We start from the raw sequence: 15,034 nt of genomic DNA, 5'->3' as shown, positions 1-15,034 counted from the left end.
GGCAGTCTAACTGTATACAAATTAAAGATGGCCATACACGTTCAGATTTTATTTGTCATGCTGCAAACGTTCAGAAATGGTTCATACGTTTTTCATACAGATTAAACTGTGTCTCGGGGGGCAGCATTTTGGAGGCCCTATGGGACATAAAAGATTGCACATGGAAACTTTGTCTGGAAGCCATGGCAGAACAAGACTGTTCATCAGGAGCCTGGGGTTTTATGGATAAACAAAGCATCCAAAGCACCACCATGTGTAATGGCAAGTGTCAGCTGGAGTGGTGTAAATGTCACCATCATTGGACTGGAGTGATGAATCTGGCAGTCTGATGGATGAGTCTGGTTTTGGTGGATTCCAGAAGAGCACTCCTTGCCTGATAACATAGTCCCAACTGTAACATTGGGTGGAGGAGAAATAGTGATCTGAGGCTGTTTGTCGTGGTTTGGTCCACGGCTCTTGGTTCTATTGAAAGGAAACCTTCGATTTTCAGTGTACAACAACATTTCTGATAATTCCTTGCATCCTACATTGGGAGAACAGTTTAAGCAAGGCTCTGTCATGTTTCAGCACAATAATGTACCCATGCACAGAGCATGGTTTGTACAGAATAGATTTGCAGAGATGGTAGAACTTGACTCATCTGCACAGAACTGTGGGGTGGACTGGAACAACTGTGAGCCATGACTGATCCCCAACACCAGCACCCAACCTTACGAATGCTCTAGTGGCTGGATGAAACCAAATCCCACCAAAATCTAGTGGGAAGCTTTCCCAGACGAGCAGAAGCTGTTATAGCAGCAAAGGACAGACCAACTTCGTATTAATGACCTTGGTTTGGGATGTTAGACAGGCACATGGTTTGACTTGTAACATCAATGACACAAACATTTGCACTGTAAATATCTTTATTGGAAACATTCACTTTTTTTTGCATTCCACTCAATATTTCAGCTGCGTGCACTGGATTCTGAGTGCAACATGGAACGCTCCATATGTAAAGCTGTCATCTCCGAGGCGGACAGGAACAATTTGTATTGTGTCTGTTGCAAATCAGAAAACATTATTATTAGCTCTTATACATCACTTCTGCTCTCTCCATCTTTAAGTACAAGTTCTAATGAATCGGTTTTTCAGTATTTTCCTGCTGAAATTATGTGGATTTTTTTTACTCCTGAGCTGGGAGCTCCAGACTGCCCACTGTCACACCCCATTTGCCTGTATTCAGCAGTGCTTATATAACCAGGCCATGTTATCTAATTTTACATTTAGGGGGTCAGTTAATAGTTGGGCTGTTTGGAAACTCTATATCACCTTTGTGAGAACATGCATATCTGTAGGGTTCAAGCAGAGATGGGCAGGCATTGGCTGGTCGGCCTGTTTAGTCACATTTGGGGTCATTTCTGATTTGTAGGACCCAAATGCAGGGCACCCAAATGGCCAAAACCTTGGAGAGATTGCAACAGTGTTTCTCTTTGAAACAGAAAACCCAGGACAACTGAAGATTCAATCCAAACCCATATGAGACCATTATTACTGGGATTATCAACTCACAGTTCAGTGCATTTTTCACCATCCATGTGAATAGCCAAACTGTACAGTATCCAAAGAGTTTGGATGTTTTCAAACTGTGGTGCTTATTTTCTCTTTGCTACACTGGAGAACCCATCTTGAGTTCAATTAGGCTGAGATCTTGGAGAACAATTATTTTCTACCCTAGATATTCACAGAGCTATACATGATCCAGTGGATGATCTTGGTGAGCCAATAATGTTTTCATATACCTGTAATCTTATTATGTGCCCTAAACAGGACCTGAAAGGAGGGAAGTGAACTGGTTTTACAGCTTAAAGGGCATGTAAAGGCAACAAAATAAAATCACATTTTAACTTTCTTTAATGAAAAAGAAACCTATCTCCAATATACTTTAATTAAAAATGTGTACCGTTTTTATAAGAAACCTGACTGTATGCAGTGAAATTCTCCCTTCATTTACTGCTGTGGATAGGAATTGTCAGATGGTCCCTAACTGCTGAGCAGGGAAACAATCATACTTATGAACAGCAGGGGGAGCCCCCGCCTTACTTCCCAGCCATGCAGAACTCAAGCAGCTTTGTTTATGACGATCCCTAAGCAGCCCAGACCACACTGAGCATGTGCACAGTCTTAGTCTTGCAAAGATGTATAACAAAGTTACAAGATGGTGACCCCCTGTAGCCAACTTTGAAAGCATAAATTATTTGTTTGATTAGGCTTGTGGTGCAGTAAGTTCATGTTTATATTTAGTATACAAAATACAGCGTTTCTAGCCTTATTCTATTTTAGACTTTACATGCCCTTTAAAGTTTCTCTAGCCAGAAGGGTTGTTCTCCAAATGAAATAAAAGCGTAAGCATACATACGTGTTTCTGTTCTTTCTTCTCTTTTGTACTGAAAAAAACACATACACAGAAGTAGCAGTTACTTCTTTGGTTCCAGTTATTAAAAAGCCCAGTGATACGAGGAAATATTAGGAACTGACAATTTGTGGGTTAGTTACCTCTCCAGATCAGGATAGCTGATAAGATGATGATAAGCAGTGCAGCACATCCAGATCCAACAACGCAATAAAATACAACATGGTCCTTACTTTGACCTGGACCTGGGGAAGTTATTTGCATGTTTTTAGTTATCTGTGTATCAATTTATCGTTATATCTTCATTACTTTAGTATAGTTGTGCCTTAATGATGGCTGCCTCGCCTCACATTTACACTAAGGCTAATACCACTATTATTTTCATTGATAACAGCATTACTACTTCAATCAGTTCAATATTCTGGACAATTTTATCCACGTGTGATCGCCATGCCATGTTCCATGCACCAGGGAAGTAAAATTATCCAAGCCACTTATACCCTTAATGGGACCACACTAGGCAAATCCATTATGGAAAAGGACCGTGGAGTCCTTGTAGATGATAAACTTGGTTGTAGCAAGCAATGCCAGTCAGCAGCATCAAGGGCAAATAAGGTCTTGAGCTGTATTAAAAGGGGCATAGAGTCACGGGAGGAGGGGGTCATTCTTCCACTGTATAGAGCACTTGTAAGGCCCCATCTAGAATATGCCGTACAGTTTTGGTCTCCATCACTCAAACAGGACATTATTGTATTAGAGAGGGTACAGAGAAGGGCAACTAAGCTGGTAAAAGGTATGGAAAATCTTAGCTATGAGGAAAGACTGGCCAAATTGGAGATGTTTACGCTGGAGAAGAGGCGCTTAAGGGGTGATATGATGACTATGTATAAATATATAAGGGGATCATATAATAATCTCTCTAATGCTTTATTTACCAGTAGGTCTTTCCAGCTGACAGGAGGTCACCCATTCCGATTAGAAGAAAGGAGGGTCCACCTAAATATTCGGAAGGGGTTTTTTACAGTGAGAGCTGTGAAGATTTGGTACATTATTGATACATTAGATAGCTTTAAGAAGGGGTTGAAGGGCTTTTTAGCAAGTGAGGGAATACAGGGTTATGGAAGTTGATCCAAGTACTAGTCTGATTTCTATCTTGGAGTCACAAAGGAGTTATTTCCCCCTCTGAGGCAAATTGGAGAGGCTTCAGAAGGGGTTTTTCCTTCCTCAGTTTCAACAAGCAGTTAGGCAGGTTTAGGTTATACATAGACTTAAAAGTTTGAACTTGATGGATGTGTGTTTTTTTTTTTTTTTTTGAAGGTATGTTGCTATGAGTTCCCAGCAGTCAAATCATTTGGCTTTCGCAACAGCCACAGATAACTACTGGTAGGCTCTTGCAGTTATATGTAGCAAGTGACCATGGAAAAAGTGCCATACACTGGGTCTGTCTACATGTTGGACAAGAATAGTTATTTTTGTCTTCTGAAATGTTGGCCCTAATATCAGAAGTAGCCCCCTTTTCTACCCTGGCAATAGTTCCATCGGCTCACTGGATACTTGTGTTCTTGTACAAGTCACCAAGCACCAAATATATATATATATAAAATTATTTTGCCAAAATGCACTTACCTGCCACATATAAATGATGTATCTTGTGTCCAGCTACGCACTGGTCGCCTTCATAGAGCCTGCACTCATAACTCCCAACATCTTCAACACTTGTGAGTTTCAGGAGTAAAGAAAAATTTCCACTTTTTGCCAGAGTTGGAAAAGTCTGAAATCGGGATTTGTATGTCTTCCAAAAACTACTCACACCCGAGAGTTTAATCTCCACCAGGTACTCTGTGCCGTTCCTTGTCCATATGACTGAACCGCTGTCCTGGCGGAGTCCTGAAAGAATGGGTTCTGGAAAGTAACACGGGAGTAGGGTGTCTGCCTCTGTAATAATATTCTGCTGCTCGGGGGGCTCAGAAGCACAGTCACACAGCACTAAAGAAAAATAAACATACAAAACAATGGCATATTTGTCATTTCTGAGCTGTATATATATAAACACCCAATTTTGTATAATAAGAAACGATTGCAAAAAGTCAGTGACACCGCACGTGCTCAGTGTGCTCAAGGCTGCTTATAAGAAGCTAAGCTTAGGGGCGGTCAGAAACATCAAAACATTGGCAGAAAATGACTTTATTGCTACTGGGCTTGCATGTAACATGAATCTGAAGTGATTACTAATCAACATTGTATTGTGGGTTTTATATTGCATTTATAATAAACCTTGTCAGGCCTGGGCTCGCAATCTGTGGATTCTATCAATAATGTCGACAATAATGTCGAATTGGCTGCTGTAAGATCCTATAACCAGACACTATTTATTGGACGGCTATTTGGGCCTCTGCATTTCAAATGCCAGGGCCTATTTTGAATGCCAGCATGTAAGTGTACATTGTCATTCGGTCCCTAAGTTCAGGTAACTGAGAGCAGTATTATCATGTGCTGGGGACAACAGTAAAGACAATTGGGGAACTACTGGGGGTATCTTTAGAGGCACAGATCTTCACTATGGGTCTGTAAGACCAAAAACATAATAATCAGAATTTCGAGCCTCATCCTTTGTTTCGCTTTAGTTGCCCTTTAAGTAAGTTACTTAGGCTAATACTACCATCTGTCCCTGCTATGCCACAACCACAGTCCCTTCCCAGAGACTATTATCCCACTGTTACTATAGGCACCATCTCTCCCCTACTATACCTGCTATCCCACAGTCACACTCCCTTCCCAGAGACTATTATCCCACTGTTACTATAGGTACCATCTCTCCCTACTATACCTGCTATCCCACAGCAACAGTCCCTTCCCAGAGACTATTATCCCACTGTTACTATAGACACCATCTCTCCCTACTATACCTGCTATCCCACAGTCACACTCCCTTCCCAGAGACTATTATCCACTGTTACTATAGGCACCATCTCTCCCTACTATACCTGCTATCCCACAGTCACACTCCCTTCCCAGAGACTATTATCCACTGTTACTATAGGCACCATCTCTCCCTACTATACCTGCTATCCCACAGTCACACTCCCTTCCCAGAGACTATTATCCCACTGTTACTATAGGCACCATCTCTCCCTACTATACCTGCTATCCCACAGTCACACTCCCTTCCCAGAGACTATTATCCCACTGTCACTATAGGCACCATCTCTCCCTACTATACCTGCTATCCCACAGTCACACTCCCTTCCCAGAGACTATTATCCACTGTTACTATAGGCACCATCTATCCCTACTATACCTGCTATCCCACAGTCACACTCCCTTCCCAGAGACTATTATCCACTGTTACTATAGGCACCATCTATCCCTACTATACCTGCTATCCCACAGTCACACTCCCTTCCCAGAGACTATTATCCCACTGTTACTATAGACACATCTCTCCCTACTATACCTGCTATCCCACAGTCACACTCCCTTCCCAGAGACTATTATCCCACTGCTACTATAGGCACATCTAGATTCTAAATCTACTACTATGACCCATCTAGATTCAGATTAAGTAAAATAGATTAGAATAGTGTCCATCTAATGAAATCTATTTACTGCTCTGTGGGTTGTACCTTCACAGCGTCTGATGAATGTGAATAACCTTCCTGTAGCAGAAGCTGTACGTTGCTGTGCATGTAATGGAAACGATTACATACAGTTTCATTTTGGTCTAAAGGCTTATATCCACTTTAATTTAATATAGGAGAGGCTTAGCATGACAAACTGATTATCTGAATCCCATTTAAACTTCCCTTCTAGTATTTTTGTTTTTTTCTGTGCAAAAAAAAAAAGGCTATATCACTTTAGAAAACATTTATATTGGATGTAAATCCCAAAATCCTACCCTGTCTAATTAAATAAAATGTCATTCTATGCAACTTTTCAGTTCAATTTAATATAAATTTTCAATCCTGTTAAAGTGGTGTCAATGTAATTGTAAACTCTCTATGTTGCAAAGAACTTAATTATATGAATTTATTAAGGTAATAATTAGCTGTGGTGTATTGCAGTGTGAGAACATTTTATCTGTACGTTAGACAAAGACAAGGACAAGGACAGACAGTTGTCATTATGTTTCCAAAACGGCTTGCGGCACTTACCAAAGCTGCAGGTTGGTGGTTGAAGGGCTCAGAGCGAAAAGCATTATAAATGGAAAATAAGTAATTCTGTTCTCATGCTGGGCTGCAACCTTTGTGCAAGAATATCATGCACTCATGTGTCTGAACATTTGGCACAAACTGATGTATTTAATAAGGTGTTTCTGGTTCAACAACAGACAGGACTGTCTGTGGACTTATCTGCCCTCAGAGGGCAATTTCAGATGGTCACAGTCAGTCTGTCCAACATATAAACAGCCTCTGTCCTCACTGTGAAGAACCATTTGTGCTGTTTCAAATTAAAGTTCAGCTCCTCGAGTGTAAAGAGGTCGCCCTTTGGTTCATTGTTTTTGTGAGAAAAATATGCCCTGCCGTCTGTCTATATTTTCCTCTAATGTTTGACTCTTTTAAAGAGGAATTATATATCCTTATAATATCCTTTTCCAGAGAAAACAACTCCAAACTTAACAATCTTTCCTCTTGTTCCATCCCTTGAACCAGTCTAGTTGCACATGTCTGCACTCTCTCCAGCACATTAATATCCTATTCATAAGGACAGGATCCCAAAACTGCACTGTATACTCAGGGTGAGAAATCTGTAGAGGCAAATTATGCATTCATCCCTCAAATCAGTTTCAAGGAGAATAAAGCACTGCGTATCTTGACAGCGCTATATAAATAAATGATGATGATGATGAGAAGGAAAGGCTTTGTGCACTTGGGGGTGCCCAATGTTAGACACCCCCAAGTGATTGTATTGACTTACCTGAAACTCCGGGCTGGTGCTCCTATCAGCAGAAACTGCACCGGCCCTGGGGGTTATTCCAGTGAGCACCACGGAGTGATCCTCTTCCGGCTTCTTCCTTCTTCGCACGGCTGGGCATGCGCAGTAGAGTAAAAAGCCGAATATTAACCAAAAAGTCGGCTATTTCGTCCAACGAATGGGGATGCCTAACATTTGGCACCTCCAAGTGCACAAAGCCTTCCTTCTCCTTTAAGGGACATTGTTTAGAATTGCACATTCTATTAAACACAAATCCTTATCGGTTACAGAAGCCCCGATGCACTTCTAATCAGCATTTTACGCCCAAGTGCAACTCTATTTACCAACATCAGGGGTGTAACTAAAGAGGAAGCAGACCCTGCAGCTGCAGGGAGTCCCATGAGGAATAGGGGATCCCAACATGCGGGAGTTCTGATGTCCCAGTAATATCTAGTTACATCACTGACCAACATTAATGTATCCTGAGTCAACCAGCCATCAACAGTTACATTATTTTTTTGGGATCTATTAAAAGGGAGGCCTTCTCAGTGTCGGACTGGCCCATTGGGATACCAGGAAAACTCCCGTTGGGCCCAGGTGTCAGTGGTCCTCTTGATTCTAACCATTTCATGGTCATTCCAAATTTCTTTAAGAGGCTTAGGGGCCGATTCATGAAGCGCGAGTGAAGGATTCGAATTAAAAAAACTTTGAATTTCGAAGTGTTTTTTGGGCTACTTCGACCATCGAATGGGCTACTTCGACCTTCGACTACGAATCGAACGATTCGAACTAAAAATCGTTCGACTATTCGACCATTCGATAATCGAAGTACTGCCTCTTTAAAAAAAACTTCGACCCCCTACTTCGGCAGCTAAAAGCTACCGAAGTCAATGTTAGCCTATGGGGAAGGTCCCCATAGGCTTGCCTAAGTTTTTTTGATCGAAGGATATTCCTTCGATCGTTGGATTAAAATCCTTCGAATCGTTCGATTCGAAGGATTTAATCGTTCGATCGAAGGAATAATCCTTCGATCGTTCGATCGTAGGATTTGCGCTAAATCCTTCGACTTCGATATTCGAAGTCGAAGGATTTTAGTTCCTAGTCGAATATCGAGGGTTAATTAACCCTCGATATTCGACCCTTCATACATCTGCCCCTTAATAATGGAAGAATAGAGTATAGTATGTAGAGATAAAAGACTAGGCTTTTTGTTTTTTTAATATGGTTTACTCTCAATATTGAGGGGGTGGTTTCCATAATTTTTCTGTGGGGTCCACTGAAATCTTACAGGACTATTGCAGCCAGGCCAGGTGAATGCCTCTGTCAGGATCTAATTGAAAGAGCCAAACTTACAGGGGGACCCTCTCTGCTGTAAGAGACCACCATGCAAACATATCCAGACTGTCTAATTTATGTTCAACAGTACAGCAACATTCAAAATAAGTTTTGTGACAATGTTATCTCTGAGACACTGGGGGTCATCTATAAAGTTTTGCGCATCGCATATTTATTCACAAATGCCCATGCTTTTTCCTGAATGCACTGCTGTGCCCGTCTTTCCATTTTTTTGCGAATTCGCATTGTTAATACATTTTAATAAATGAGACAGGTCTGTGCATGAGTACAGGCACTTTGCGAGGTTGTTGTGCGCACGAAAATAGCGTTGACGGTAACTTAAATTTGCAAAACTGATTTGCGAATATTTTCTCCGTCACCAAAGTTGAGGGGTAATTCAAACCCAGAGTGTGCGCATAAATATTCGCAATTTGCGATTTTATAGCTATAACAGGTGTATAGATGTAACAGGTGTATAGATATAACCGGTGTATAGATATAACAGGTGTATAGATATAACAGGTGTATAGATATAACAGGTGTATAGATATAACAGGTGTATAGATATAACAGGTGTATAGATATAACAGGTGTATAGATATAACAGGTGTATAGATATAACAGGTGTATAGATATAATAGATGTATAGATATAACAGGTGTATAGATATAACAGGTGTATAGATATAATAGATGTATAGATATAACAGGTGTATAGATATAAAAGGTGTATAGATATAACAGGTGTATAGATATAATAGATGTATAGATATAATAGATGTATAGATATAACAGGTGTATAGATATAACGGGTGTATAGATATAACAGGTGTATAGATATAATAGGTGTATAGCAGGCACTCACTACTATAATACCCTTTGGTCATCATTTCTCTAGCAAACCCCCCAATAAACATCAACATCTTTTAGGGCAGAGACAGACATGATGATTCGGGGAGATTTAGTAGCCCGGCGACGAATCGCCTCTTCTTCTGGAGACTAATCTCCCTGAACTGTCTCCCCGCCGGCTAGAATCTAAATCGCAGGCAGGATGGCACTCGGATCATTTCAGCCTGATTCCTCATGAGGAAACTTCGGGCGACTTCGGAAAAAGAATTGCTCCGAGTGCCATACCTCCTGCAATTTAGGTTCTAGTCGACGGGAAGGCAGTTTGGGGAGATTAGTCGTCCAAAGAAGAGGGGGGATGGATGGGCGATAAATCTCCCTGAATTTTCTCCTCTGTCTCTGCCCTTAGGATGAGGGATCCAGGATGGACACCGATGTATATAGTAAATATTCCGTCTACAAATCCCACAACACACAGCAGTAATTACTAGTACTCCAGTAGTGCAACAATGATCCCATTCCACATAACTGTACCCCGCCAGGGATCCCTATAAAAATATTAGCTGCATTATATGCTTTGCTCCTCTTATATAACATATCCCTGCCGGCTTCAGTATTAAATGCAATGGATATTTCCATTGGACATAGATAAAAAGGCAACATGACCATATACTTACCATAGTCTGGAGAGCTCAGCCAAACTAAGATGGTGCACATGAAGAGCTGATAGAGTGTAGCAGACAGATCCCTGGGATAGGCAGACATTGCTGCACCTGACAAGTCAATGCTTTTGAGATGAGTGAGATAAGAAAAGACAAATATTAGTTCCTTTACTTGGTATTTAAGCTTCTGCTAAACCACAAGATGTGCAAGGACCACAAGCTAGCTCGAAAAAGACAAACCACAGAAAATGCCTTTGAATGAAAAAATAATTTTAAATAGCGTAACCTTACTCCTACCTCCTAAATGTCAAAATAATCAGTTGGGGTAATAGACTGAACCTTTATTGAATTTGTCATCTTAGTAGTTAATAAAGAGCAGGAGCCATTCAACCAGTTTCTGGTGGCAAACAGACAAATCCACAAAAATGTACAGTTAGGCCCATAAATATTTGGACAGAGACAACTTTTTTCTAATTTTGGTTCTGTACATTACAACAATGAATTTTAAATGAAACCACTCAGATGCAGTTGAACTGAAGACTTTCAGCTTTAATTCAGTGGGTTGAAGACAAAGACTGCACAAAAATGTGAGGAACTAAAGCCTTTTTTTAATACAATCACTTCATTTCAGGGGCTCAAAAGTAATTGGACCATTGACTCAAAGGCTATTTCATGGGCAGGTGTGGGCAATTCCTTCGTTATGTCAATATCAATGAAGCAGATAAAAGCCCTGGAGTTGATGTGAGGGGGGGGGGGTGCTTGTCTGTGGAAGATTTTGACAACATCTGGTCAAAGGAGCTCTCCATGCAAGTGAAACAAGCCATCCTTAAACTGCAAAAACAGAAAAAACCCATCAGAGAAATTGCTACAATATTAGGAGTGGCAAAATCGACAGTTTGGTACATCCTGAGAAAGAAAGAAAACACTGGTGAACTCAGCAATGGAAAAAGACCTGGATATCCACGGAAGACAACAGTGGTGGATGATCGCAGAATCATTTCCATGGTGAAGAGAAACCCCTTCACAACAGCCAAACAAGTGAACAACACTCTCCAGGAGGTAGGTGTATCGATATCCAAGTCTAACATAAAGAGAAGACTGCATGAAAGTAAATACAGAGGCTGCACTGCAAGGTACAAGCCACTCATAAGCATCAGGAATAGAAAGCCTAGATTGGACTTTGCTAAAAAAAAAACATCTAACAAAGCCAGCACAGTTCTGGAAAAACATTCTGTGGACAGATGAAACCAAGATCAACCTCTACCAGAATGGCAAAAAAAGTATGGAGAAGGCGTGAAACAGCTCATGATCCAAAGCATCACATCATCTATAAAACATGGCAGAGGCAGTGTGATGGCTTGGGCGTGCATGGCTGCCAGTGGCACTGGGACACTAGTGTTTATCCATGATGTGACACAGGACAGAAGCAGCCAAATGAATTCTGAGGTGTTCAGAGACACTGTCTGCTCAAATCCAGCTAAATGCAGTCAAATTGATTGGGAGGCCTTTCATAATGACCCAAAACATACAGCCTAAGCAACCCAGGAGTTTATTAAAGCAAAGAAGTGGAATATTCTTGAATGGCCAAGTCCGTCACCTGATCTGAACCCAATTGAGCTGCATTTCACTTGTTGAAGACTAAACTTCGGACAGAAAGGCCCATAAACAAACAGCAACTGAAAGCCGCTACAGTAAAGGCCTGGCAGAGAATTAATAAGGAGGAAACCCAGAATCTGGTGATGTCCATAAGTCCAAGACTTCAGTCTGTCATTGCCAGGAAAGGGTTCTCAACCAAGTATTAGAAATGAACATTTTATTTTCAGTTATTCGTCCAATTACTTTTGAGCCCCTGAAATGAAGTGATTGTATTAAAAAAAGGCTTTAGTTCCTCACATTTTTGTGCAGTCTTTGTCTTCAACCCACTGAATTAAAGCTGAAAGTCTTCAGTTCAACTGCATCTGAGTGGTTTCATTTAAAATTCATTGTTGTCAAACTAGCCACGCATATTCTAACAGCAGCAAGATCATTACTAGCAGCTAATTGGAAAAAGCCACAAATTCCGGGACTGCAAACACTTATCACTAAAGTGAATTGGATTAGAGCGATGGAATCCATCCGAGCCAGACTTTTGGACAGGAGTTATGAGGAGGAGCTGGAGTGGCATCCCTGGACCCGATACTTGGAATTGCTTCAGATGGGGCCAAATATCGCATTGTGAGGTACTACACATAGGTTGTGTAGGACGTGATCCCTTCACTTTGATGTACGTAACTGGTTGAACGCATTACTTTTCCTGACACTTTTCTTCTATCTCTCTCTTTTCTTACCCCCCTCTTCCTTCTTCTTTTCTTCCCTCCCATTTTAATTATCGATACAGTCACTTTAAGGCTTTCATTATGATAGTTCATATGTGGACGCTTCATCTTTTGATCTGCTACGTAGATACTATCCATGTCATGTCATCAGCTGATGTTTTCTTGTAGAAACACGATCTGCATTCTACACTGTATTGAAATAATTCAATAAAAATTTTCAAATAAAAAAAAAAATAAAAAATTCATTGTTGTAATGTACAGAACCACTATTAGAAAAAAAAGTTGTCTCTGTCCAAATATTTATGGACCTAACTGTATGTGGTGAAACCATTAAAAGCTGCGGCACCTGCACTAGTAACCCCTTTTACTCCTATAATATGGCTGATGATATTTTTCAGGTTTGTTATAAAAACGGTACACATTTTTTTAATAAAAGTATTTTGGAGATAGGTTTCTTTTTCATTAAACAAAGTAAAAATGGGATTTTATTTTTTTACCTTTACATGCCCTTTAAACGATATAAAGTTATAATACAGAAGAGCCATGAATATCGTGTAAGTTATATCCTTTATTATAAACAGTGCTTAGTGATGTCATCGGTTAGAATTACTTACTGTCATTTCTTTCACGACTCACTGAAACTTGTGTATTATAAAAAATAAATTACCCCATTGCAAAATATGAGATTAGAAGTCACCTCGGAGTTCTATGACCTGTATAAAAACATTCCACCTTCAGCCTCGTTCTTTTATATGGTGATGGAACTCCTCAGTGACGTATAATATACCTATATTTTCTAACAGGGGGTACTTTATTCACTATATAATCAACACTTAGTGATGTCATCAGAGCAAAGTGATTGTGTCACATGACTTAATCAGACTTAAAGTAGCCCCTGTTGTAAATGATATAGGTATTAGACGTCATTGAGGAGTTCCATGGTCTTAGCAAGACACAGGGATGTGGGAATCAGCCTTGTTAGTCAGGCTGCCACATGGAACTCAGCAACATATTCCAGATAAGGTTGGGGGATTTCAAAAGTGGTGCCTGAATACCTTTGGCCATACAGTATAGCTCAATCCTGAGCATATTGACCTGCCTTTGTGTCTATGTGCAAGCAAGGGCCATGAGGAGTTAATCCTCTTTGACTTTGTGGTTGCTAGAACGACCAACTTCGATTTGGAAATTACCTGAGCTTTATCTATTCCCATTTTTGGTAAAATTTCGATCCCACGCAGACATACCTTCCTCTATTAGGCCTATAGTGGAGACTGATCAATTCTGCTTTTATGTACAATTAGAGTAAGGGCTGTACACCACATGGAGCGCCTGTCTGTGTGTTACCACTTGTAATACTATAGAACATAAAATGTTATGTCTGACTCCTGTGGAGCAGTCACAGATAGACCTTGGAAACAAAATGCTTCCTTGAGCAATTTAGGGTTGTGGTCCCCCCATTTATGTGCATCCAACAGAGTACCTATTGTTCCCTGGAAACACAATGGATTGAGCAAATGGAGTTGCCAACACCGGGGTAACCACAAACCTAGTAATCGAAAGACCCCTTATAAGTTCACACTTTGTAGAAAACTACTACTACTACATTATTGCAACAGTTGTAGTGCCCTATTTAGTATCTGTAAACAAACATATAGAAGGAACCTGGTGTCTTGATAGACTTACCTACGGACCAGGATCATTTGAGAACAACCTTCTTATTGAGGTCCCTATTTTAATAGTAGTGGTGGTTAGAATTTCAGTCACAACATTAATGCAAACAATGCCTGCATTTTATTATTAATTTGTATTTTTAGAGTACCAACATATTAGTATAAGTTTTTATACTCCAGGAACCCAAGCCGTAAACTCTACCCAATGTGGACACAGGACAAGACACTAACAGCTTTTTGTTCCTGGCTGGGATCTCACTTGTCATTGGTCATGTCTTGTTCCAATAGCTTCTGGGAGTGGACAACTCACCAAGTTCCATCACCTCCACCGTGGGAAGATATATCAAGAAATTCTGGCCCCATGCCTGAACTGGGAGGAACTGTGGAGTGTAGTCTTGCTTCTCTAGCTTATCACAGGTATGGTGGCTGTATAGCTTGTGCTTTTTTTGGGCAAGGATGTTAGTTTTACAGTTTTTTAAACTGGGAATTAAGGATTTTATTATACATTCTACCAAATTGGTGACATGTATGGCACGCTGTATAAAGCTCAGTGAAAGGAGGAATCGGCACACAGGAACAATTGCAATGTGGGGTAAACCACCTAGGTGTTTATTGTGTCATAAGATGCACAACGTTTCGGGCGCTGTATAAAGCTCCCCATAGACGCGCCGATTCTTCTTGCCGAAAGACCAATTTTAGAGAAGTCCGACCAATCCTTCGAAATTATCGTGCGGTTAGTGGTATTCGAACGATCGTACATCTTACGATTTTTCAGCCGACATCTGTCAGGAAATTGATCGGCCAGGTCAAAAAATCTTTGTCGGTCCCAGTGCAATGTATCTATGTTTGCAGGGCCAAGCAGGCAGCTCCCCTTTGTTTTCCTGGCAAATTGGTCTTTTTAGTC

The 15,034-nt window shown here is 40.6% G+C and overlaps 1 protein-coding gene across 1 annotated transcript; it reads right to left on the bottom strand.

Annotated features, from left to right (window-relative positions):
* Positions 1–512: 512 nt before the first annotated feature.
* Positions 513–10,552, bottom strand: LOC121399826. The gene is made up of 5 exons (XM_041581665.1): positions 10,161–10,552; positions 4,019–4,378; positions 2,536–2,637; positions 2,399–2,426; positions 513–1,040 (listed from the first exon to the last, which is right to left on the bottom strand). The coding sequence occupies exons 1-5, from the start codon at positions 10,246–10,248 to the stop codon at positions 1,004–1,006; spliced, it is 615 nt and encodes a 204-aa protein (XP_041437599.1). The 5' UTR covers positions 10,249–10,552; the 3' UTR covers positions 513–1,003.
* Between the last annotated feature and the right edge of the window lie 4,482 nt (positions 10,553–15,034).

This window comes from Xenopus laevis, chromosome 2L (assembly GCF_017654675.1).
Source record: "Xenopus laevis strain J_2021 chromosome 2L, Xenopus_laevis_v10.1, whole genome shotgun sequence".
NCBI lineage: Eukaryota > Metazoa > Chordata > Amphibia > Anura > Pipidae > Xenopus > Xenopus laevis.
Note: the sequence above shows the minus strand (reverse complement) of the source record. Positions and strands in the feature narration are given on the sequence as shown.

Bases quoted from the DNA above. Each gene is read 5' to 3' on its own strand.
- LOC121399826 (XM_041581665.1), bottom strand. From the start codon at position 10,248: ATGTCTGCCTATCCCAGGGATCTGTCTGCTACACTCTATCAGCTCTTC. The intron at 2,427-2,535 runs GTAACTAACCCA...TGTTTTTTTCAG, and splicing joins AGCTATCCTGATCTGGAGAG to TACAAAAGAGAAGAAAGAAC. The intron at 1,041-2,398 runs GTATGTATGCTT...GATTTGCAACAG, and splicing joins AGAAGAAAGAACAGAAACAC to ACACAATACAAATTGTTCCT.